Source organism: Pristiophorus japonicus, chromosome 12, assembly GCF_044704955.1.
Source record: "Pristiophorus japonicus isolate sPriJap1 chromosome 12, sPriJap1.hap1, whole genome shotgun sequence".
NCBI classification, from domain to species: domain Eukaryota; kingdom Metazoa; phylum Chordata; class Chondrichthyes; family Pristiophoridae; genus Pristiophorus; species Pristiophorus japonicus.
Window position 1 is genome coordinate 30,876,333 of NC_091988.1, and position 27,341 is coordinate 30,903,673.

A 27,341-nucleotide genomic window follows, 5' to 3' on the forward strand; every position below is an offset into this window, starting at 1 on the left:
GGAAATGTTACAAGGACACCCTCAAAGCCTCTCTGGTAAAGTGCGACATCACCACTGACACCTGGGAGACCCTGACCGCAGACTGCCCGAGGTGGAGAAAGTCCATCCGGGAGGGCGTTGAACTCTTTGAGGCTCAACGCAAGGAGCATGAAGAGGCCAGGCGCAGGCAGCGGAAGGAGCGCGCGGCAAACCAGCCCTACCGACCCCTTCCCTCGACGGATGTCTGTCCCACCTGTAACAGGGTCTGTGGCTCTCGTATCGGACTGTTCAGCCATCAAAGAACTCACTTTGGGAGTGGAAGCATGTCCTCCTCGATTCCGAGGGACTGCCTATGGTGATGATGATAAAATGGCCTAAAACCTCTTTCTATGATATTTTGCCTTATGTCCTGTCCTCCCAGGAGATTTGCAGGATCTTGCGGAGACATCGTTGGTGATATATCTGCAGCGACTTGAGGTGTCTTTTCATGTAATGTGGCTGAGTGAGGACAGTTTTTTCTCTTTTTTATAAATAAGCAAGTGTAGGCTCCCGGCTGAGGCAGACACATCAACATCAACTGGGGGGGGGGGGGGGGGGGGTGGGGGTGAGTTAGAGGATTAAACATCTTCACAACAACATTAAAGAAGCCGAAGTACATTTAAAGCACCAAGCACTAAACAAAGCACAAAAAGTAATAAGCAAATAATTAATAAAAAAATAGAAGGAACCCTGCACCTAAAGCACCAAGACCAAAGTAATAAGTAACGAATCAATAACAAATAAAAAATAGGAGTCCTACCTTTATGTGAAGGGAAGGGGTTTCCGTCAGCCTCTGTCCATGTCACACTCTCTCTCTCTCTATCAGTCTCTCTCTCTCTGTCTGTCTGTCAGTGTCTCTCTCTCTCTCTGTCCGTCTGACAGTGTCTCTCTCTCTCTCTCTCTCTGTGTCTCTGTCAGTGCCTCTCTCTGTTTCTGACAGTGAGGGGTGGGGGGAGAGGGGAGGGGGAAGGAGGAGGGAGGGGGCAGGTGGAGGGGTGAGGAGAAGGCTGGGGGGGTGGAGGGAGGGGGGAGCTGGAGAGGGGAGGAGAAGAGGGGGTGGAGGCTGAACAGGGGGCAGGGGGAGGGCAGACAAACGTTGTGCATTTACTCAATACCAGAAAACATGTCCTTGAAAGATGATGTATGATACTAATATTTTACCAGAAACAGCAGCTATATTTGAAGGGAGCATTGATCAACAACGCGAAATCCATTTTCCACATGACGATTTCAGTTTGCAATAAAAACATTTTTTAAATTAATGTTGGTCAATTACCTTGCAACCCACAGCCAACTTGATACAATGATTTGTGTTGTTTTTTTATAGTTGTAAATTTACACTTGTAAACAATGCATGAAAAGATGCAGAAAACAGTAAACAGGGCTGACCACTGGAGAAAATAATATCCAAGTGGGAAGTGTTTTGCTACAGGCTGAACGCAGGGGGGATGGCTTAACAGGAGGCTGAACTGCAGAGATTTGGGCTGCGAGGAGCTAGTGCACATGCGCGCACACTCTAACGTGCATATGCAGAGGTCCCAGCACTGTTTTCAGCACCGGGACCTGGCTCTGCCCCCCGCCCCCCCCCCACTACCCCACCCCTTGTGCTGCGCTACGCCTAGGCCGAAGACACCCTGAGGAGCTCGAAGAATTAGCAGGTACGTTTTCGGCACCCTTTTCATTCTCGAAAGTCGGCACACCTTATGGAGGTGCGCTGTTTTTACAGGGGCCGGAAACTTGGGCCCTATATTCCATTTGCCATGTTTTTGCCTACTTAGCCTGTCTGTATCTCCTTGAAGCCTCTTTGTATTCTCCTCACAACTTACATTCCCACCTAGCTTTGTATCATCAGCAAATTTGGATATATTACATTTGGTCCCCTCATCCAAATCATTGATATCGATTGTAAATAGCTGGGGGCCAAGCACTGATCCTTGCAGTACCCCACGAGTTACAGTCTGCCAACCCAAAAATGACCTGTTTATTCCTACTCTGTTTTTTTTGTCCATTAACCAATCCTCAATCCATGCCAGTATATTACCCCCAATTCCATGAGCCCTAATTTTGTTGAATAACTTCGTATGTGGCAAGATCTACTGCCTTTAGCTTGGACTTATTTCGATTTTTCCTTGATGTCACCTTTGTCACTGATGCCTTATTACCTTTGTTACTCTCTCTGCCCGTTCCTGATCCACTCTGCTTATTTTTACCCAAAACTCTACTCTGTTCAAGAGCCTTGACATTTTTCTTGCTGATTTTAAATTTACTCTTTCCTGGATCGTCCCAACTCCCACCCCCATTAGTTTAAAGCCCTGTCTACTGGCGTAATTATTTAATTCATCAGGGCACTAGTCCCATCCCGGTTTAAGTGGAGCCCATCACAACGGAACAGCTGCCTCTTTCCCCAGTACTGATGTCAGTGCCACACTCATTTTGGGTTTATAAAAGAAATCCTTGCAACCACAACATTAAATTATTAGGGTGTTAGAATAAAAAGGCAATTTTTACTTTACTCCCTTGGTACAAAAGTACACACTCTCTGGAACTTAAAAGTTGCAACTTGCTGAGAACTGTTCAAATACAGCTTTGAACAAGAAAGGCCAAACTAAATACTGCTAAACAGTAGTTTTGGTACCCAGTAAAAAAATCTAATTTGGAATTAAAATTTGAGTCAATGTCTTTTGCTTTTACTACAATATCAGCATTAGTCAGAATAAACATAGTTTTGGGAAAACAAAAAGCAAAAATGCTGTAGATACTTGAAACCTGAAATAAAAACAGACACTGCGAGAAACACTTAAGTTAGGGAGCATCTGCAGATCGAGGAAGGTGGAGTCTTGTTTGAAACGATATGTGCATACTCACTTTTCTCCATTACAAGTTTGCTCTTACCTACCAGTCTCATTAATTGATAACAGAATCAAAGTACATAGAGCTTACACTTTAGCAGGCTTTAAAAAAAAACATGAACTAAAGTACGGCTTTTCTCTCTCTCTCGCACGCACACACATCTCATTCGCTTGTTGGGCATACTTACTCAGAGCGTCGCCGGCCTTCCATACCATCTGGCATAAAGAGCTTGACTGTCGACACTATGCACCCATGTGTAACTAGAAACAAACATTTAAAAATCAATATAGAACTGAATACTAAAAGCTAAATGTGAAATTGTACAGGAATTCATTGATATTGCAGCTTCTTAAAATTGGTAGCTGGCGTCATTTTTCTAATGTACAGACATTTGCTAACAGAATTTTGAAATTAAGTAACACTTATTTCCTCTTTACTGTATTGCATTAGCTGCAGAGACTTGTCATTTGTCTTCCTTCCTGTCACTACAGCAAAGCAGTTGCTTTTAAATCTGGGGGTAGGGAGGAAGGAGTGAAAGGAGGACAATAAAAAATGTCCCAAGCACTTTACAGAATGAGGAAGACTGGATACTGAACTCTGGTGGGCAAGTTAGGAGAGGAGACAGAAATCTTGGTTGAAAAGATGGGTTTTAAGAAGAATTTTCAAGATGGAAAAAGAGTCGAGTCAGAGGGGCTTCACAAAAGGCCAAGCAGGATTGTTGGACCGAAGTGTATTCCTTGGGACACGAGGCTGGAGGAGGTTGCAAAAAAAGTCGGCTGTGATGACCGAGATGAAGTCAAGTGTCATAGAACAATTTGAAAAGAGGACCAAGGATTTTAAATTCAATGCTTTGAAGAACAGGGACACAGTATAGGTCAGCAAGGAAAAGGCTGATAGGCAAGCATGACACTGCAAGACAGGATGCAGGCAGCTGAATAGTGGAGAGAGGAAGAGGGGAAGCTGGCAAGTAGGTCATTGAAGAAGTAGAGTCTAGAAGTGACAAAAGTATGGATACGAGCTTCGGTGTCAGTGGGATGAAGTAAAGTGGTGGTTGAACTCAGCTGTCTAATGAAATGGAGTTTAACACTCAATTTGCATTGAATCAGACACCAAGGTTTTACATTACCCAACTCAGCCTGGGGAAGGAAATGGATAAGTGGTAAGGGAGCAGAGTTAATGATGGAGTCCGACAATGATGCCTTCAGACTTCTCAATGTTCAGTTGGAGGAAAGTGGCACTGATCCACAAATTAAGGTCAGTCAGGCAGCCTGACAGCACAGAAATAACTGGCAGGAGAGGCAGCTACACAGATGGTCTCAATCTTAGTCACACATTGATCAGAAGATCATTTTATACCCATTCCCAATTTGCAGTGAGGATGGCTGTACTACCTACCATCTTCCTCTCATCTTTGTTCATCCTGTAGTTTACAGTAGTGAGTCAATGCAGTGTCTGTTATGCCACTGATGGCGAGGATCTAGAACTCACTGCTTGAAAGGGTGGCAGAGGCAGAAACCCTCATCACATTTACAAAGTACTTGGATGTGCACTTGGAATTGCCGTAACCTACAGGGCTATGGACCAAGAGCTGGAAAGTGGGATTAGGTTGGATAGCTTAGCCGGCACAGACACGATGGGCTGAATGGCCTCCTTCTATGCCATAAATTTCTATGATTCTATTCTATAACCTACCAGTGCAAATATAGTTGTAATTACTGGGCTATACTGGCTATCCTAGCTTCCTCAAAACTGGCAAGCAGTCCGATGCACATGTATGGATCGCATACATGTACAGGTCTCGGAACATGCTGTACAACCAATGTTAGCTGGCCAAATCTGCATTAAAACCAATTATTTAAATGTCTGCTGATCAAAGCAGTCAAACGCTCAATAATTGCTCAAAAGTGTGGTGTGGTGTGCAATGTGCATCGATCTGTACTACTGTCTCATGATCGACTAGCATTCACTCTGCATTACTTCACTGCCAGACCAGGACTTTAGATCAGGCTTTATGGGGTTGCCACAGTCACTAAGAATTGATCAGCTCTATAGTGAAATCATTGTGCTGCAATTGCAACACCACAGGCATAATTGCGACATAGAAATTTTAGTGCGAGGCTTGAAAAGCTGACAAGTTGTTGCCAAGACAACTTTCGAAACTGTCTTTCTTAAAAGTGCCAATATTATTTGTGCAGCATTTCAAGTTGCCTATATACTCCTACAGATATAGGAATAAAGTTTTATTCTGCTCCCAGGGCTGGAAAAATTACTTATTGGGTGAAACTAAAGGTTTTCACCCAGCCCTGATTGGAGACCATATAAATGGAAGGATGTTTTCCCTCCTTAAGAAAAATAAATTCCTGTTCCTTTCATTCCACTTCCCTTGGGAAGGTTACTGGCCTTTACACCTCACAGTAGTACACCCGAAATCATGAGTTCAGTATCATGGAAGAACTCAATGATACGGCGTAGCGTTCTAATGTGCTTTCAGCGTTAGTGTTCTCATGTGCTTTGCCAGCAGCCAAATCGGTTTATACTTCAGTTACAATAATGCAAACAGAAATGGAGCAACGTTAATGGTTTAACAAAAAGTCGAACTATCGAATTGACACAGAACTCAGATTCTGGAGTGAAGCCAAGCAATAAGAGACTACTTCCACCTTGAGGAGAGTTTCTCCAGAGGATTGCCTGAAATGGGTGAGTTCTGGAAGTAGGCAGACTTTGCGATGGAGGGGAGATGGGTTCAGAAGATCAGCTCAGGTTTGAGTAGCACGAGTTTGCAAAAAGTCTGGTTCAGATGGACGGCTAAACCAATTGTGGATCAAATACATTCAAGTCTGCACCCCTTAGACTTGAGGGACGAAGATGGGGGCCATACCAGGATGGGAGACAGTAAAGATTTTACCGGGGACAAGAACATCGAAGGTGGAGGTGAGGTAATGGTTGAGCAAATTGATGGTTGCATTAGTATTGTAGCAAATGGAGAGCCAAAGGCTAGGAAGTTGGGATAAAAACAGAAAATACTGGGATTCTCTGCAGGTCTGACAACATCTGTGGAAAGAAAGCAGAGTTAACATTTCGATGACCCTTCGACAGAACTCTCCAATTCTGATGAAGGGTCATCGACCCGAAACTTTAACTCTGCTTTTTCTCCACAGATGCTGCCTGACCTCCTGAGATTTGCCGCATTTTCTGTTTTTATTCCAGATTCCAGCATTCACAGTATTTTGCTTTTGTACTCGGAAGTTTGAAAGTGGAGTTAAAAGTGACTTGAGATGGGGGATTGAACGTAGAAGGAAATGAGGTTGAAATGTTGTATGGGGGTGAGAGATAGAAAGAAGTGGTCAGAAATGACCTCATCTCGGATTGAGACCACGGGGTAAAGAGTACACTAGAGACAGTATGTTTGCGCTTATATTGATGGAGAGGTTTCTGGAGGATAGAAAGGCAGTGAATTCAGAACCATATTCAGAAGAGAGACAAGCAAGGGTTTTCATATGTAGATTGAAATCAAGGATACAAAGTCACTCAGTGCCGAGGCCAAAGGAAAATCTGTGAGTAACTTCAGTTGGGGCTTGGGAGAGGGTGTAGACAATTAGGATTTTAAAGGAGAGGCAAGAGAGATGGAACAAGGCGAGGTGCTCAACGGAGGAGAAAATACCAGGAGACATGGGAGAGACCAAAGGACCAAAGTGATGTAAAGTATAGCCAGGCATGGAGGTTTTTTTGTAAGAGGCAAGACGTCACCCCTCATGAGCCAAGTTTCAATCAAAGCTAGGATGTCAATCAATCCTCCATAGCAAAGCCTTGTATGAGAAGGGATTTGTTTGAGAGTACTCAAAACATTCTAGAGGTGATGATTGTTGTTCCATTTGCATAATCCAGAGGGATAGTGATGGGTGGGATGAGTGGGAAGGGAGTTAGGATGGTGAGGTTAGCCCCCAGTGAATGTGCCGGGCGGGTAGGATGGGCATGGTTGAGGGATAAATATTGGCCCAGGACACCAGGGAAAACTCCCCTACTCTTCTTGCAATCGTGCCTGTAGGATCTTTTATGCTCACCTGAGAGGGCAGACTGGTTTAACGTCTCATCCATAGTACCTTTGACACTTGGTCCCCAAATCTTGGCTCTTCAAAATTGCACCTTAGTTCTTTGGACTTGAATAAAAGTGCTATGTCGCTATGCTGAGACTATACTCTGCAGAGAGCAGACAGAAATTCCACATATCTAGATAGCTCAGGAGCTTAGTTCGTGTTGCTTCAACATGGTCTTGTGTTTGTCATATACGCAGCTGAGCAGATAAAAGGAAATCTACCCCCAGTGTGAATTATGTAACTACATTCTCCAGTGATATCACAGGAGCCTCTTAATGTCTGAAATAAATGTCATGATGTTACATTGTTTATCTTTGATATGGTTTTCCATAATCTTGGAATGTAACTCTTCAAGTGCAAGTGGATAGGCTATCCTTCAAATGAGATTTTAAAAAGCACTGAAGAGAGTCCCTTGAAAAGTTTGGGTGTTGCACAAGAGCTGTACAAACAAAGGAAGGTGAAATTTGTCATCATCAGTGATCTACATCGATTCTCAGTGACCCAACACCTCCACTTTCAAATTCACATTCTTGTGTTTAAATCTCTTCATGGCCTCATCCCTCCCAATCTGCAACCTCCACCAGCCGCACAACACCACCACTCTCCACCACAAGCTCTACATTCCTGTGACTGGTCTTTTGTACTTCCTCCCTTCCCTTTGCCACACCACTGGTGGCTGTGCATTCACCTGCTTAAACTCAGCCTCCAGAATTTGATTAGGCATGATGTACTCAAGGAGCCCAAAAAGAGTCAAGCAATGAGAATGAGATGCCTTATAATACAATAGCTACTTTTTTTTTTGGGGTGTGGGTGGGGGGGGAGAATTAAAAAATGGACTGGTACCCTTACCTTTTCTGGTGTTCTCGGTCACATCTACACCAAACTGAATGATGTCCCCCGACAGGAGCTCACATGGCGGGCTTTCCTCTGATCCTCGACTTAAACGCTGACTGTTAATAAACGTACCATTACTACTCTTAGTGTCCTGCAGATAGAACTGTAGAAAAAGCAAAATAAGTGCAATTTATCAGTAAGTTCTATCATGCTGCAAATTGCTAATCACAAAATGTGTTATTTTTCTTCATCTAAACAATTAAAGAGAGCTCACCCACTCCCATATTCAAATTTGAGAATGGTCAGCAATATCAAGGCTGCATTAGATTGCCCTTGTAAACGTGAACTACTATCATACATAGAAACATAGGGCAGAAGGAAGCCATTTTGGCCCATCATGTCTGCGCCAGCCGACAAAAAGCCGCATGACCCTCGGTCAGCATCCCTGAAGTTACATATAAACCCAAGAATAATGAACAAGGGCAGAAAGGTAAAGAGCATCCGGTCCAACCAGTCCGCCCCACACAACTGCGACACTCTCTGCACTGCAACATTCTACACTCCACCATATGGTGCAAGAACGTACTGCGCTGCAGAATTTGAGTAATCAAATCTCTAATTCCAAAAATTGCTAGGCTGCAATTCAAGGTTCAAGTTCATTTCTTAAATCATTATAACAGTGTTAACTATGGATTGCAATTTAATATAATAAACCTGGAACTATTGGCTAAAAACTCAAATTTAAAAAAATTAAATCTCCCATCTAAAAATTTTAAACAAATCTTTAATATCATTGTTTGAGATTCAAGATTTAAGAGGGTGCTTTTCCAAGCTGCTGCAGAAGCAACAACGGTGCTGGCAGCAAACAAATACTGCTCTCAACAATATCAGCTACCAGTTTACCAAACAATGCAAGTTGGTAGAGCTTATTTTTTTTCTTTGCTTACTCCACCATTTTTTTTGAGGTGGGGGCGGGGGCAGAGGGGCTGGCAGTCAGAAATTAGTCATCAGGGTAGACTTTCTGCAAGCTTCACCTGAAATAGGCCAAAGCAGCACAAAAGAGCGAGGAATTTCAAGCGCAAGTTATGTCCAGCACAAATCAAGTTTCCACGATCTTTTGCATTGGTTTTAAAACATAATGCTGGAAGCATGACCTACAAAACTGGCCATCCCCCCAGATTGAATTAATTAGCTTGCTGAGTTTTCACTAATTGCGCCCATTTGCGGAGGCTTTTAAAATTAAGCTGTTTTTTCTTTAGGCGCAAGGACACTATTCGGCATCTTTTAAAAGTTTTTAAATATTAAAAAATATTTAATTTACAAATAAACTGACTAGTGTACACCAATAAAACTAGTAAATGGTTCTGTACAGTTTTAAAAGTCATTTTCAATCGGGTTACTCACAGGTGGTGGACTAAACACTTATTTAAAAATGCTGACTGAGATAAACCCATTTTCAGCTGTATTAATAAGAGAGTGATAACCTGGCACAATTTTATCAAGAAATATTTTTAATGCAAGGGGGAAAAAAAACAAGGTCATTCTAAAACGCTGCCCAATTGCTTTGGATCATGGAAGATTTTCCCTGTGATTATGCAAATGAGTGAATGCAAACTTGAACCATAACTTCACTTTGGAAAACTATGGCAATTTGCATTCGGAATACCAATTGCACCCAAAGTGGAAACCCTATCCCATCATTTGTAACAACTGCACATGCATATGGCTGTACTTGGGGACAACTGTTGCAACTAGTACTGTTGAATCCACCCTATAATGTAAATGGTATATTCCCCATAACCCTGAGTTCCAGCATGTTACACAATCAGTTCTACTTGAAAAGGGCACTGGGGAAGTCCATGTTTGCAAGGATATTGATTTTGAGGATAGTGTGTACAATTATTATAGACTGATAACAAACAAAACACCGATCACATAGGATTGGAGCATGGTTGACTTAATTAAAAATGATCAGATACAAGATTTACTTTGTACAGGTACCCATTTTCTACACAAAACTGAATGATGATTTCTTGCTGCATAAAGCATTGCACAAAGATATTATGGGCAATAGCCACATGAAGTGATTCATCAATACAGATGGCCATATAGCTTTATAGTATTTTTCACATTGATAACAAAGATGCAACATTCTAAATAAAAATTTCAAGTCCAATTAGAATGGCCCACTGTTTATAAATGGCAACACTAATGTGCACCAAGCCTGAATTTAAAAAGATCTCGAACAGGCTGTACAATTACTACTATGCCTCTGTTGTATTTCTTAAACTGGAATTCACAATTTACAAGGGAAGTTTGCAGCTTATACTCAAACAGGCAATTTCAAAGTCAAGATGCCTTTGTTCTAGCTACTTGATTGTACTCAAGCATAAAGCCATCAATTCAGATTGATCTTGGTGAAGGCAGAGCAGCGAAACCAGAGAAAAAAAAAATCAGGTGCGGTCTAATTTTTCTGCCAAACCACTACAGATGCAAATGGCTCATGGGTAAATGAAGTGCCCAAAGTATTAAGCCTAAAAGATAGCAAAGTTCCCAGTTCAATCTCTTCTCTTTGTGCAGAATGAGTTTATCTCCGCAACAATGGTGGTCGGGAGTCTCCAAGTGGTTCTGGTGGTCAGGAGACAACATGGTTTCAAAGGCCCTGGGCTACAGATGTGCTGGGGAAGGGAGAAGGAAATAATTCAGTATTCCAAAGTCTAGGCTGCTCTGCTTACAGAATCATGATTCCATTATGATTCTGTATTGTCTTGAGAAGGAGACAGAAAATTAGACACCTAAAATGTTGGTGTAAATGCTTTTACAACATGGGCACTGTTTTTAAAAGAGATAGTATTAATTTTGGCTTGGTGGAATTGATGATCATGAATTGATTTGGTCCTCTTTCTGTTTGACTTAATTCTTAAGGATCACAACTTCTTTCAGTTCTAATTTCTCGCTTGCATCGTCATAGTTTTGTGTTCAGCGGCAGATCAACTATTTAAGTTGCTGATTTGTGCTATGAATCCCCGTTTCTTGAAATATGTAGCCTAGATTTCTTTCTGATGTACTCAAAGGCTTCCAGTTAACATAACATAAAACATAACATTTTCTACTGTCGAATTGTCAGCTAGTCACACAAGATTGTGTGCACGCCATGTATAGGTGCAGTTCCATTCGAATATTGACACCAGTCACCATTTTAATATATAGATCACTACCAGATTTCCCTTGACAGATGTAATTCAATTGTTATTTGGAAGTCCTACATTTGTCCTTACTGTTATATTTTTATTATGGAAATTTCAATGACCCACTGGCAGAAAGATGTGATTGCAGCACAGTAAGTTTCCAAAGGCAATGAAAAAAATATATGGATACAGAAATTCATACTAGATAAAGTTGACAAAGTGCAAGCTATCACAAGATTTTTAATAAGTCATTAATCAATTTGCCATGGCATTGCAGATAGTAAGTCAGAATATTCTCTGAAGCTTGTAATGAAGGGACTAAAAACACAAAACAATTCCATGGATAAAAATCATGTTGTGGAGTATGTAATATCTTTGAACATTTTATTTTGTTTAAATCCTTACTCCGGACATTAAAATGTCAGCATAAAAACATTTTCAGGTAACATTTTAAGAATTGTGGCAATTCAGCAACCAGATTGCATAAAATAATGAGTTTACACAGGTGTTTTCCAGTATAATTGTGGATAATGGAAAAGTTGACACTTGACAGAATAGGTTTTGAAAAAATATTGACAACAGATAATGAAGTGACACAGATTCAGGCCTTCTAATATATTGTAGAGTATATAGATGGATGGCTCAAATACATTTTTACCATTGTTCAAAGCACTGTGTCTTTGTGCTTTCCACCAACCAGCGTCAAAATACAGTGCCTAACTTTCATTAAAAAAATATGCATTTGACCGATTTAACACAAGCTACTTATATGTAAACAAGTCTGGTCTCATATTTTTCAGTTTCTTCCCTCCTCCCAAATCAGTCTATCTGCTTCACATCTATTATAAAAGGTAAAAGGACACGTGGAATCGCAACTTCGACAATCTGGAGTTCTCATTAATTATTTGTTGAGGCAATGTCCATGCAGTAGATTGAGCACTAAAGCAGGTTCTACAACCAAAATGGTTCACCGCCAAAGCTTTGAAGTTAGTGCTTGCAGAAAACTTCAATAACCCATCTGATAACCAGTGAGCCTGTCGAAATTTCGCTTCACAGAAAAGAAAATGCAACAACTGAACCATCCAAGAAACTGAACTCAAAAACCACTTCCACACTGGTGGGTACAAAACCACAGGAACAGAAAGAAGAAATAAAATTACCAGCATTTTTTCTATACAAGTGCTTTAGTGCCAAAATAGCACAATGAGATTATGGGCTCAACTTTCTCCAAGCCCGTTTTCTGGCCAAGTGCCAGATTTTCTAGGCCAGAAATATTTTGCCAAAGTTTCCCCGATGCATAATTCGAATTTGGCACCGCGCAGTGTCCAGTCGCCTCGGGGGGTGGAGCCTGATGTCTGCGCCAAAAAACAATGCCATACCTTCTGTGCATGCGTGGGAAAATTTTTTTACCTTTTTGACGTCGTTCCAATAAATGTGCATGCTCAGTCCAGCTCGGATTTGGCAATCGCGCATTTTTAAAGAGCCAATTGTATGTTTGAGAAGTGGTGCTGCGAGAGCATTGGAAAAAAAAAAAAAATCGCAGCTGGAACAGTACAAGATGCAACGCGGAGCAAGGACCAAGAATTTCTTACTGGAAGTGGAGGGACTAGTTACTATGATTGAGAACAGATGACAGGAGCTGGCTACCAGCAGAGGTCACATAAAAGTTCCACCCGAAGAAAAGAAGAAACGCTGGAACCAAGTTTATAGAAGATTACTGCGCAGTGGTGAACACCACGAGATCTGGAAACCAAATGTAAAAAGAAATGGTAGTACCCTGGTCAAGTAGTTAGTGCAAGTAATATTTTCATTTATTCAATGCAATTGTAAATGTGACCAGCTGCAAATGTCCCACCCAGCAGAAAGACACCCTCTCTAAAAAGTTGCATTTTCATCTTTGCAGAGGAAAGTGGCACACAACAAAAGGGAAAGAACTCAAACAAGAGGAGGCCCAGCAAATCTGCACCCACTGACACCCTTGGAAGAGGCACTCAAGGGAGAGGATAAGTCCGGCAAATTCATCGTGGCCCTTCAAATCAGCCTGCTGCCTAGCCTGCGATGTGTGAGCCGACTCATGTCGCCCATCCTGCCCCCTCCTCTGCTGTTGAGGCTAGCTCATTGAATGTATTCAAATCACAGATAGATAGATTTTTAACCAATAAGGGAATTAAGGGTTACGGGGAGCAGTCGGGTAAGTGGAGCTGAGTCCACGGCCAGATCAGCCATGATCTTGATGAATGGCAGAGCAGGCTTGAGGGACTAGATGGCTTACTCCGTTTCCTAATTCTTATGTTAACCATTTGACTGTTCTATCATATTTTGCAGAACTTGAGGCCAACCCTAACAATGCAGAAGATGACTCAGATGAGGATGAGCCTGAAGAAGAGAACATCTTCCAATCCAATCCTCCAGACATGGGGGAGGGGATGAAGCTCCCACTGTTGTACTGAATATGGAGGAGGTGTCACTCAAGGACGGGGCCAGCCCCTTCCGACTAACGGTTTGAGTGTTGGTGGGACATTCTATGGTTTCCCACCTTCTGAGGTTGAGGGTCCCAGTGGAGTGGTGCAGCGAGACACACCCAGGGAACCAACTGTCCCAGGCTGTGGGTTCCAGTGGTGTGGTGCAAGTCACATCCATGGGGAGGAGGGGAAGGAGAACACGACCACTCTCCTGCGATACAGGATGTAACAGATGTGATTCAGATGATGCAATTGAATGCCGAGAGCATTGAACTTCTGGACACCATCAGTGCGGTAAGTGATGAGGATGAGGTAACAGGACTTGTCAGGAGAAGTAACAACACTCATGAGAAATGGGAACGATATCCAGGACCATCAGTGAGGGAATAGTGGCCACGAGGGAGGGAATGTCAGAGGTAGTGCAAACCACGTCACTGGCCATTAGGGAGGGAATGTTGCAGGCCGCTGAGACACCGTCAGGGTGCATGAGGGACGGCATGTTGGAGTTAGCTGCTGCATTAAGGGAACACGCCCAGACCCTGCGCCCATTGACCGAATCAACCGCTACTCCCACTGCAATCCCCACACCAGCCTCTGAAAAGCCCAAAGCCGGGCCTGCCAACTTGCCGCCTTATGCTGATGCCCCTCACCCTCAAGAGGTGCGCAGTACCAGAGATGTTAGAAAGAATAAGCTTCGTATCAAGCCCAGAAACATTGCGCCACCACCTGCGGGCAGGGGTGGTGGAGAGTTCAAGACCAAGCGCAGCAGGCGGTCTTAGAATAAGGGGATGAGAGATGGCTGCAGCCTTTCTTTGCTGCTGTTGTTGGTGTTATTATTGTTATTGTTACTGTTTTAATTTGAGAACAGTTACAAGTTTTTTGTAAGTTATGTAAATTTACATTTATAAATGATCTTGAAGTTTTTAAGTGATCGAGAAGAGTGATATAAAATTGATACAAGAATAATTTTATTAAAGTTAAGTACATTGTAAACTTTTAATAAAATATATTTTACATTAAAACTGAATCATGTTCCATTAACACAACACAACATTAGGGAACAGCTCCAAACAATAAACATGTCCATGTGGAATAGTTGTCACTGAGCCCTCAGGCATCAGTAAAGCGCTCACGGATGAGCTACTAGCGTAAGGCTCGAGCAATCGTTAAAGGAGCATGATGGCCTGTCCTCCTCCGCCGTCGTGCTCCGGCCTCAGATACTTGCATGGCTTTCTCATCCTCGTCATAAGAACATAAGAAATAGGATCAGGAGTAGGCCATACAGCCCCTCGCGCCTGCTCCGCCATTCAATATCATGGCTGATCTGATCATGGACTCAGCTTCACTTCCCTGCCCACTTTCCAGAACCCCTTATCGTTTAAGAAACTGTCTATTTCGGTTTTAAATTTATTCATTCAATGTCCCAGCTTCCACAGCTCTTTGAGGCAGTGAATTCCACAGATTTACAACCGTAAGAACATTCTCCTCATCTCAGTTTTAAATGGGTGGCCCTTTATTCTAAAATCATGTCCTCTAGTTCTAGTCTCCTCCATCAGTGGAAACAAGCTCTTTGCATCCACCTTGTCAAGCCCCCTCATAATCTTATACGTTTCGATAAGATCACCTCTCATTCTTCTGAATTCCAATGAGTAGAGGCCCAACCTACTCAACCTTCCCTCATAAGTCAACCCCCTCATCTCTGGAACCAACCTAGTGAACCTTCTCTGAACTGCCTCCAAAGTAAATATATCCTTTTGTAAATATGGAAACCAAAACTGCACGCAGTCTTCCAGGTGTGGCCTCACCAATACCCTGTATAGCTGTAGCAAGACTTCCCTGCTTTTATACTCCATCCCCTTTCCAATAAAGGCCAAGATTCCATTGGCCTTCCTGATCAATTGCTGTACCTGCATACTATCCTTTTGTGTTTCATGCACAAGTACCCCCAGGTCCCGCTGCACTTTGCAATCTTTCTCCATTTAAATAATAACTTGTTCTTTGACTTTTCCTGCCAAAGTGCATGACCTCACACTTTCCAACATTATACTCCATCTGTCAAATTTTTGCCCACTCACGAAACCTGTCTATGTCGTTTTGCAGATTGTGTGTGTCCTCCTCACACATTGCTTTTCCTCCCATATTTGTATCGTCAGCAAATTTGGCTACGTTACACTCAGTCCCTTCTTCCACTCAGTCCCTTCTTCCAAGTCGTTAATATAGATTGTAAATAGTTGGGGTCCCAGCACTGATCCCTGCGGCACCCCACTAGTTACTGGTTGCCAACCAGAGAATTAACCATTTATCCCGACTCTGTTCTCTGTTAGTTAGCCAATCCTCTATCCATGCTAATATATTACCCCCAACCCCGTGAACTTTTATCTTGTGCAGTAACTTATGTGACACCTTATCAAATGCCTTCACCCTCCTTCTCCTCCTCCTGCTCGTCACTTACATCTCCCACATTATCATCAGCCACTCTCTCCGCAGGTGGGTCTTCCACAACCATCATCAGGCACGATGATAAAGTTATGCAGCACACAACCATGAACTGACCGACAGTCTCAGGAGAGTACAGCAAGTAGCCTCTGGAATGGCTCAGGCATCGGAAACGCTGTTTCAATATGCCAATGGTCTTCTCAATGATGCTGCGCGTCGCAATGTGTGACATGTTGTATTGACTGTCAGCTTCTGTCCGGATTACGCGTAGGGGTATCATGAGCCAGATGGCGAGGCGGTACCCTTTGTCCCCCAGTAGCCAGCTCTGCCCTTCTGGCTGCTGCTCAAACATGGCAGATATAATGCTGTCGCATAGGATGAACGCATCATAGAAACATAGAAACATAGAAAATAGGTGCAGGAGCAGGCCATTCAGCCCTTCTAGCCTGCACCGCCATTCAACGAGTTCATGGCTGAACATGAAACTTCAGTACCCACTTCCTGCTTTCACGTCATACCCCTTGATCCCCCGAGTACTAAGGACTTCATCTAACTCCCTTTTGAATATATTTAGTGAATTGGCCTCAACTACTTCCTGTGGTAGAGAATTCCACAGGTTCACCACTCTCTGGGTGAAGAAGTTTCTCCTTATCTCGGTCCTAAAAGGCTTACCCCTTATCCTTAGACTGTGACCCCTGGTTCTGGACTTCCCCAACATTGGGAACATTCTTCCTGCATCCAACCTGTCCAAACCCGTCAGAATTTTAAACGTTTCTATGAGGTCCCCTCTCTCTCTTCTGAACTCCAGTGAATACAAGCCCAGTTGATTCAGTCTTTCTTGATAGGTCAGTCCCACCATCCCGGGAATCAGTCTGGTGAATCTTCGCTGCACTCCCTCAACAGCAAGTATGTCCTTCCTCAAGTTAGGAGACCAAAACTGTACACAATACTCCAGGTGTGGCCTCACCAAGGCCCTGTACAACTGTAGCAACACCTCCCTGCCCCTGTACTCAAATCCCCTCGCTATGAAGGCCAACATGCCATTTGCTTTCTTAACCGCCTGCTGTACCTGCATGCCAACCTTCAATGACTGATGTACCATGACACCCAGGTCTCGTTGCACCTTCCCTTTTCCTAATCTGTCACCATTCAGATAATAGTCTGTCTCTCTGTTTTTACCACCAAAGTGGATAACCTCACATTTATCCACATTATACTTCATCTGCCACGCATTTGCCCACTCACCTAACCTATCCAAGTCACTCTGTAGCCTCATAGCATCCTCCTCGCAGCTCACACTGCCACCCAACTTAGTGTCATCCGCAAATTTGGAGATACTACATTTAATCCCTTCGTCTAAATCATTAATGTATAATGTAAACAGCTGGGGCCCCAGCACAGAACCCTGCGGTACCCCACTAGTCACTGCCTGCCATTCCGAAAAGTACCCATTTACTCCTACTCTTTGCTTCCTGTCTGACAACCAGTTCTCAATCCACGTCAGCACACTACCCCCAATCCCATGTGCTTTAACTTTGCACATTAATCTCCTGTGTGGGACCTTGTCGAAAGCCTTCTGAAAGTCCAAATATACCACATCAACTGGTACTCCTTTGTCCACTTTATTGGAAACATCCTCAAAAAATTCCAGAAGATTTGTCAAGCATGATCTCCCTTTTACAAATCCATGCTGACTTGGACCTATCATGTCACCATTTTCCAAATGCGCTGCTATGACATCCTTAATAATTGATTCCATCATTTTACCCACTACTGAGGTCAGGCTGACCGGTCTATAATTCCCTGCTTTCTCTCTCCCTCCTTTTTTAAAAAGTGGGGTTACATTGGCTACCCTCCACTCGATAGGAACTGATCCAGAGTCAATGGAATGTTGGAAAATGACTGTCAATGCATCCGCTATTTCCAAGGCCACCTCCTTAAGTACTCTGGGATGCAGTCCATCAGGCCCTGGGGATTTATCGGCCTTCAATCCCATCAATTTCCCCAACACAATTTCCCGACTAATAAAGATTTCCCTCAGTTCCTCCTCTTTAATAGACCCTCTGACCACTTTTATATCCGGAAGGTTGTTTGTGTCCTCCTTAGTGAATACTGAACCAAAGTACTTGTTCAATTGGTCTGCCATTTCTTTGTTCCCCGTTATGACTTCCCCTGATTCTGACTGCAGGGGACCTACGTTTGTTTTTACTAACCTCTTTCTCTTTACATACCTATAGAAACTTTTGCAATCCGCCTTAATGTTCCCTGCAAGCTTCTTCTCGTACTCCATTTTCCCTGCCCTAATCAAACCCTTTGTCCTCCTCTGCTGAGTTCTAAATTTCTCCCAGTCCTCAGGTTCGCTGCTATTTCTGGCCAATTTGTATGCCACTTCCTTGGCTTTAATACTATCCCTGATTTCCCTAGATAGCCACGGTTGAGCCACCTTCCCTTTTTTATTTTTACGCCAGACAGGAATGTACAATTGTTGTAATTCATCCATGCGTTCTCTAAATGTCTGCCATTGCCCATCCACAGTCAACCCCTTAAGTATCATTAGCCAATCTATCTTAGCCAATTCATGCCTCATACCTTCAAAGTTACCCTTCTTTAAGTTCTGGACCATGGTCTCTGAATTAACTGTTTCATTCTCCATCCTAATGCAGAATTCCACCATATTATGGTCACTCTTCCCCAAGGGGCCTCGCACAATGAGATTGCTAATTAATCCTCTCTCATTACACAACACCCAGTCTAAGATGGCCTCCCCCCTAGTTGGTTCCTCGACATATTGGTCTAGAAAACCATCCCTTATGCATTCCAGGAAATCCTCCTCCACCGTATTGCTTCCAGTTTGGCTAGCCCAATCTATGTGCATATTAAAGTCACCCATTATAACTGCTGCACCTTTATTGCATGCACTCCTAATTTCCTGTTTGATGCCCTCCCCAACATCACTACTACTGTTTGGAGGTCTGTACACAACTCCCACTAACGATTTTTGCCCTTTAGTGTTCTGCAGCTCCACCCATATAGATTCCACATCATCCAAGCTAATGTCTTTCCGAACTATTGCATTAATCTCCTCTTTAACCAGTAATGCTACCCCACCTCCTTTTCCTTTTATTCTATCCTTCCTGAATGTTGAATACCCCTGGATGTTGAGTTCCCAGCCCTGATCATCCTGGAGCCACGTCTCCGTAATCCCAATCACATCATATTTGTTAACATCTATTTGCACAATTAATTCATCCACCTTATTGCGGATACTCCTTGCATTAAGACACAAAGCCTTCAGGCTTGTTTTTTTAACACCCTTTGTCCTTTTAGAATTTTGCTGTACAGTGGCCCTTTTTGTTCTTTGCCTTGGGTTTCTCTGCCCTCCACTTTTCCTCATCTCCTTTCTGTCTTTTGCTTTTGCTTCCTTTTTGTCTCCCTCTGTCTCCCTGTATAGGTTCCCATCCCCCTGCAATATTAGTTTAACTCCTCCCCAACAGCACTAGCAAACACTCCCCCTAGGACATTGGTTCCGGACCTGCCCAGGTGCAGACCGTCCGGTTTGTACTGGTCCCACCTCCCCCAGAACCGGTTCCAATGCCCCAAGAATTTGAATCCCTCCCTGCTGCACCACTGCTCAAGCCATGTATTCATCTGCGCTATCCTGCGATTCCTACTCTGACTAGCACGTGGCACTGGTAGCAATCCCGAGATTACTACTTTTGAGGTCCTACTTTTTAATTTAGCTCCTAGCTCCTTAAATTCTTTTCGTAGGACCTCATCCCTTTTTTTACCTATGTCGTTGGTACCAATGTGCACCACGACAACTGGCTGTTCTCCCTCCCATTTCAGAATGTCCTGCACCCGCTCCGAGACATCCTTGACCCTTGCACCAGGGAGGCAACATACCATCCTGGAGTCTCGGTTGCGTCCGCAGAAACGCCTATCTATTCCCCTCACCATCGAATCCCCTATCACTATCGCGCTCCCACTCTTTTTCCTGCCCTCCTTTGCAGCAGAGCCACCTACGGTGCCATGAACTTGGCTGCTGCTGCCCTCCCCTGATGAGTCATCCCCCCCAACAGTACTCAAAGCAGTGTATCTGTTTTGCAGGGGGATGACCACAGGGGACTCCTGCACTATCTTTCTTGCACTGCTCTTCCTGTTGGTCTTCCATTCCATATCTGGCTGTGGACCCTTCTCCTGCGGTAAGACCAACTCACTACACGTGATACTCACGTCATTCTCAGCATCGTGGATGCTCCAGAGTGAATCCACCTTCAGCTCCAATTCTGCAACGCGGACCGTCAAGAGCTCGAGGCGGATACACTTCCCACACACGTAGTCGTCAGGGACACTGGAAGTGTCCCCGAGTTCCCACATGGTACAGGAGGAGCATATCACATGACTGAGCTCTCCTGCCATGTCTTAACCTTAGATACCCTTAAATTGGTAATAACAATGTTATAGTTCACTTACTGATATAAAAAATAAAAGAAAAGCTACTCACCCAACACCAGCCAATCACTTACCCCATTGGCTGTGACGTCACTTTTTGAATACTTTCTACTTCTATTTTCCTTTCTCTCCCGCTGTAGCTGCACCGGTACGCTTTTGACAGGTCGCTCCCCTCTCACCAACTGCCGCTGGCTCTCGATCTCCCGCTGGGCTTTTGACAGGTCGCTCCCCTCTCACCAACTGCCGCTGGCTCTCGATCTCCCGTGGGTGCTGTCAGGGTATCTTGCATCGACTGACATGATGCGATGCATGTCCTCACACACGAGCTGCACATTAATGGAGTGGAAGCCTTTTCTATTCCTGTACATGTCAGAATCCTGCAAACATGCTCGCAAGGCGATGTGGGCACAATCAATGCAGCCCTGTACCTTTGGGAAGCCAGTAATCCTCGAGAAGCCCACAGCCCTGTCATGGATTGCTTGGGCCGTTATGGGGAACTTGATGAAGTCATTCCTTCGCACACAGTGCAGCCGTGACCTGGCGAATGGAGACATGTGCTGCATGCTGAGAGATGGTGCGCACATCCCCAGTTGTAGCTTGAAATGATCCGGAGGCATAGAATGAAAGTGCAACTGTAACCTTCACTTCAATTGACAAAGCAGTCCTCCTGACGCTTCTTGGCTGCAGGTCTGGTTTTACCAAGTCTCAAATCTCACGGACAACTTCTTTGTGGAAACGGAGCCTTCTGACACAGTCTGCATCACTCAGATGCAAGTACGAACGCCTGTCTCAATATACCCGAGGTGGGCAAGGCCTCTTGCCCAGCAACCTACGGGCTCCGATGTTCCTGATGCGATGATCTCTAATCAATTGTCTCCTATGCAGCACCATGATGCAGAAGGCTCGCACAAGGCATGGCATGGTCAGTATTGCCCCCTTACTTAGCTAAACTTTCAAAGAAGCTCAAAACGGCAGGAAAGCAAGCAGCATAGGTTCGCAGTTCTCTCTCTCTCTCTCTCTCTCTCTCTCCCCAATGTCTGTATGGATGGACCACACCCAAAGGTCTTGTGGCCTCTCCTCTCCTCCCCGCCCCGAGTCTTCTGACCTCTCTCTCCCTCCCCGTGTTACAAGCCATAAGATCGGCTATCTCTCTCCCTCCTCCCCGCCGCCCGTTTTGGAGTCGAACCCCGAGCCGCTGTGTCTGGACGCAAAGCCGATTCTGCTGACCAAACCTACAACCCTCCATCCAGGCCTTCAAGATGTTCGCTGGTGGCATGTGAGTGAGTAAAAAAACGACTTGTGAAATCCAACAAATTTACACTTCTACATTGACAGGTTAAAAGAAACGTTGAACTTTATTATTGATTTTGACCGTGTTCTTGACTCCCTCCAAAATCTTCGATTTAAAAACAGCAGCGTCTTTCCGCACAGATTTGTGAATGTGCGCTGGTTTTCTTGACTCACCAGAAGGTTTTTCGTGAGTGGCCAGATACGCCAACGTAATAGAAAAAAAATGTTGGCCAAACTGCGAACAATTGAAAAAACCGGCGCAGACATGACATCAAAAAGAACTGGCCTAGAAAAATCGTAACTAAGTCAGTTACACCGGTGCAGATCGCAGGGAGAAAGTTTGAAAAAAATAAATACGCCAAAAATTTGACTACGCCAAAAACTGAGCCCATAAACACAACTAGCAGATATTCAGTTGCATTGCTTACCAAAATTTTGAAGGATATAGTGGTTTGCAAATGACAGGAGTGTTATACTATGTAATGCAAAATTTATTGTTCTGCTGTAAGGGACAAGCATGTCTAACCTGATCAATCCCTAAAAGGCCATGGGTGCTGTGTCTGTGCTGTTCTGGGGTGCACAAATTGCTCGAGTATATCCTCCTTCCCAAAATTAATTAGGAAAGTATTTCTAATGCTGTGGAATTTTCATGTCTAGTATGCGTCTAGTGTGTGTGTGTGTGTGTGTGTGTGTGTGTGTGTGTGTGTGTGTGTGTGTGTGCGCGCGCATGCGTCTAGTGTGTGTGCGCGCGCATGCGTCTAATGTGTGCGCGTGCGCGTCTAGCATGTGACCATAAGAACATAAGAATTAGGAACAGGAGTAGGCCATCTAGCCCCTCTAGCCTGTTCCGCCATTCAAAAAGATCATAGCTGATCTGGCCGTGGACTCAGCTCCACTTACCCGCCCGCTCCCCATAACCCTTAATTCCCTTATTGGTTAAAAATCTATCTATCTGTGATTTGAATACATTCAATGAGCTAGCCTCAACTGTTTCCTTGGGCAGAGAATTCCACAGATTCACAACCCTCTGGGAGAAGAAATTCCTTCTCAACTTTAAATTGGCTCCCCTGTATTTTGAGGCTGTGCCCCCTAGTTCTAGTCTCCCCGACCAGTGGAAACAACCTCTCTGCCTCGATCTTGTCTATCCCTTTCATTATTTTAAATGTTTCTATAAGATCACCCCTCATCCTTCTGAACTCCAACGAGTAAAGACCCAGTTTACTCAATCTATCATCATAAGGTAACCCCCTCATCTCCGGAATCAGCCTAGTGAATCGTCTCTGTACCCCTCCAAGGAGAGTATATCCTTCCTTAAGTAAGGTGACCAAAACTGCACGCAGTACTCCAGGTGCGGCCTCACCAATACCCTATACAGTTGCAGCAGGACCTCCCTGCTTTTGTACTCCATCCCTCTTGCAATGAAGGCCAACCGAGAGCCCCTCAGTGTGTGCGTGCGCGTCTAGCATGCGCGGGGCTAGCGTGCTGCGGCGTGCGGGGCTAGCGATCGTGTGTGCGTGTGTGTGTGACCTTCTCTTTAAAAAGTTCTATTTTCATCTTTACAGAGGAAGGTGTCACAGATCAACCGAGAAAGGTCAAAAACTGGAGGAGGTGCGCCAAGTAGGCTGCAACTAACAGCCGTGGAACAGATAACTGATATGATTCAATCTCACAAGAGAAGATTAACCATCAATGTGGATGCTGGGCCCAGATTATCGAGAGGGGGTAAGTCTTGCAAATTACACAGTCTGGGTTGGCATCGTGGTCTTTGAAAAGAGCCTGCACTGTGTGACCCGCGTACTCATGTCACCCTGCCCCCTCTGCCCCTCCCCTGCTGCTAACCAAACATCTGCTCGGTTATGTTTTGCAGATGTTGCGCATCAGGAAGAGACAGAAGCTGAACAGAAGTAGAAGCAGAGCACGATCAGGATGCCATCAGTCCAGATATTCTTCATCAACATCAGGACGAGGATGAGCTAGAGAATGAAGGGCAGCAGGAAGACCCCAATACAGAGATGTTTACATTGGAATTGGAGCCAGTGAACCCCCTGAGGGCGCCAAGCCCTTTGCTGAGCGATACAACATTTCATGGTGTACAGTCTGAGGCTGCAGGTCCCAGCAAGCCACACCTGGGAGACGGACGAGGAGGCGGGAAGGAGAGCTCAACCTGAAATGCAGGATGTAAGGGACATAGGACAGCTCCTGGGAATGAGTGGGGAGAGTTTTGAGCAAACGAGATCGCTCCTGGACACCATGGGTGGGGTGAGGGTAGAAATAGTGGGACTGTCAGTAGAAGTAGCAACACTGTCTGAAGGAATGGGAGCAGTGTCGGTGAGGGAGGGGATGTCGGACATTTGGGAGGGGAGGGGAGGGTGGACACAGTTGATGCAGTGTCGGAACAGATGAGGGAGGGGATGTCAGAGATTAGGGAGGGAATGCCGAAGATAGCTGCTGCAATAAGTAGACAGACCCAGGCTGTCATTGCCCAACAGCAATTGGCAGCATCAACTGCTGACACTCACTTTCCAATCCCCAGACCAACCTCAGGTAGTGTGCCGTGGGTCGATCCACAGGCTGAAGAGTCCAAAGAGGAACCCGGGCCTTCCACAATCTGTCTGCTCGGTCTGTCCCTGTCCAACCCCACCAACAACAAATGCGCCTTTGCGCAGAAAATAGAAAAAAACCTTGGGGTCAGGGGGAGGAAGCAGAAGTCTGTGACAACAAGCACGGGTAGGGGTAGAGGTAGAGGTAGAGGCAAAAACAGGGGCAAGAGGGGCGCACAGCGCTAAGCTCTTTGAATAAGGAGGAGGAGAGATGGCTGCAGCTAGAGTTTGTTTGTTGCTGCGACTTCTTATTTTCTTCACTGAAAAGTTTAAACAAAATGTTTTTATTAAAGTTAAGTAAAACTGTACAAATGTTTAATAAACCTAATTTTTAAAATTTTTTTAGCAGAATCCTGCACGTTATTTTTTGAATTAAAGCAACATAAACACCATTACGCACATTATTTTTTCACGTCAACAGGTGCAAAAAGTCGGGCCGTTTAGCCTTTAGGCAGCAAGGCAATCACTGATTAGCCGCCGATGCAAGTCTCCAGCTATGTCATAGGTGCACGAGGCCGCCTCCTCCTGCGGATTGAGGTGATGGCATGGGTTCATCCTCCTCCTCATCCCCCACCCCCTTTCTCCCCTCAGGAGCATCTTCAATGTCCAGTACCTGGCCTCTCATGATAGTCAAGTTGTGCAGCATGCAGCACACAAAAGCGAACTGACAGACGTGGTGAGGGGTGTATTGCAGGTAACCTCCAGAGCGGTCCAGGCAGCAGAAACGCTGCTTCAGTATGCCAATTGTCCGCTCTATGATGCTCCATGTTGTTATGTGTGGCATGTTGTACTGACGCTCTGGCTCAGTGCGTGGATTGCATTGGGGGGGGGGGGGGCGGAGGGGAGTTGGGGTCATAAGCCAGGTGGTGAGCCCGTACCCTTTGTCCCCGAGCAACCAGCTGTGCCCTTCTGGAAGCTCCTGAAACATTGCAGATATAATACTCTCACGTGGGATGCAAGCATCATGCATGCTACCTGGATAATTGGCATTCACTGTCATGATCCAATGCATATCGTCGCAGATGAGCTGGACATTTAGGGAGTGGAACCCTTTCCTGTTGCGATAAACCTCAGAGTCGTCCAAAGGTGCTCTCAAGGCGATGTGGGTACAGTCGATTGCACCCTGTACCTTTGGGAAGCCAGCAATTCTGGAGAACCCCACAGCCCTGACTCGCATTGCCTGCATAGTCATAGGGAAATTGATGAACTTGTCCCTTTTGGCATACAGTTCAGCAGTCATCTGTCGAATGCAGCAATGCGTGGTGTGCTGCGAGATGCAGCACATGTCCCCAGTTACTGCTTGTAATGAGCCAGAAGTATAGAAGGCAAGTGCTGCAGTGACTTTCACTTCCACAGGTAGGGCAGTCTTCCTGCCACTTCTTGGCTGTATGTCTGCCCTGATTAGCTGGCAGATCTCGGTGATAACCTATTTTCTAAATCGCGGCCTGCGAATGCAATCTGCCTCTCTCAGGTGTCGGTATGAGCATCTGTTCCTGTAGATTCGATCAGGGTATGGCCTCCTCCCCATCAATGCTCGAGCGATCTGGTTTCTGCGATGTTGGTGTGTTATTATCCATTGCCTCCGCATGGCATGCACGTAAACCAACCTTATTGTATGTGGCATAGTAATAATTGCACCCAAAATTGTTATTAATTTTGTTATTTTGCTATTGTGAAACAGTACTTACTGAAGCACTCACACTGTTGCTGGGTGACGCCCTAGTAGAACGCACCACACCCTGGTCTGCGCATCCACAATACTAAGCTCTGTTTCTATGGAGACGTGATGCACAGTGATTTATGGCACTTTAATTATAGCTTGTGCTGAAATGTCGATGCTTGCTGCTGTGCCGTCTCTGATGCACAGTTCGGAGTGCATGCCGGCAGGATCACTCCCCCGGCCAGACACAAACACAAGGGCTCGGCGCTTGGATTTCACACCCCGCCCCCAGCAGCCAGGCTTCTTTCCAAGCCCGGGGAGGGCAGGCGGAATCCAAGCAGCAAGCTCCTGTGCTTGTGGCTGGCCGAGGGAGCGATCCTGCCGTCGGCCGGCCGACATTCCTCCAACCCGTGGCTGGAGCCCCATGAGCAGAGATTCTGTGGTGGGGTGGAGTCGCAATTTGCCCATTCTCAGAAACATTCTGTGGAAATAATTTACTTTGAGTTATTTTCCGCGTCCCCCCTGCAAAAATCAACATGAATGTGTGTTTTAAGTTGTCTTCTGCCCCTCGCTCCAAAAACTAGCGCCGATTTCCTTAAGTTAAGGTTGGGTTTTACTTAAGGCCACAGTGCGCCTGAAAAAAAAAAAATCGGTGTTGGCAAAAATCAGTTAAATGGCCGTAAAGAGCGGAAAAACGGCGTGGAAATCAGTTTTCAACCAGACATGTGCCCAAAAAAATCTGCCGTACAAAATATTCAGCGTTGACAGTTGCCGCCGGCGTACAAACTTGAGGAAAGTTTCAAAATCAAGATTGCTCAAAAAAAAACCAGCGGACGCCAAAATAACGGCGCCCAATGGTGGCGAAAATAAAGCTCATGATTTTATAAAGAGAAGTCAGATAAAGCACAACCTTTATAAAGAGAGCCTTGTATAACACGTAACAAGAGCTTCAATGTTAGTGCAAGAAAGATCAGATTTTTGGTGGGAGAAATTGTTCTACAGTTTAATTCAGCAGACCCTCCCAAAAATTATGATACTAACCAGATGAACTTAAAAATAAAGTGGAAACCTTGCACCAAAAATATCAACTGGGTGCCCACTGGCAGTTGTCAAGTAAGATAATCTGCTTTACGCATATCTGGCCTGTATCCATAGAAACTTAAAAAATGCTCCTTCAACAATAAAGGCACATTTAAAGTGGAACACACTCAGAATATAAAGTACTTGCATTGATTTTGTCTACATTTTCTTTTAAAACTACGACAGTCAGCAGTTAACAATTCTGTTTTAAAAAAAATATATATATTATATACACAGAAACCAAAACATTGCAGTAAATTCTGGGAGTCAGCAGGAACATAACAGAGAAAGCTCCGTGCTGAAGCAGGCACAACTCTGTCAAGCTGTACAGCTTGGCTTGGAAATGCCAAGAAATAAAAGGCAGCAGCGACCTGCTT

The 27,341-nt window shown here is 44.6% G+C and overlaps 1 protein-coding gene across 6 annotated transcripts in view; it reads right to left on the reverse strand.

The window, feature by feature from the left end:
- slmapa (sarcolemma associated protein a) overlaps positions 1 to 27,341 on the reverse strand; it is a 242,193-nt gene that overhangs the window by 157,541 nt on the left and 57,311 nt on the right. For all 6 annotated transcript variants that reach the window (XM_070895262.1, XM_070895261.1, XM_070895266.1 and 3 more), the window contains exons 2-3: positions 7,812 to 7,959; positions 3,056 to 3,128 (exon numbers count right to left, since the gene is read on the reverse strand). In XM_070895262.1, the coding sequence (XP_070751363.1) occupies positions 3,056 to 3,128; positions 7,812 to 7,959 (221 nt within the window). The remainder of the gene's footprint in view (positions 1 to 3,055; positions 3,129 to 7,811; positions 7,960 to 27,341) is intronic.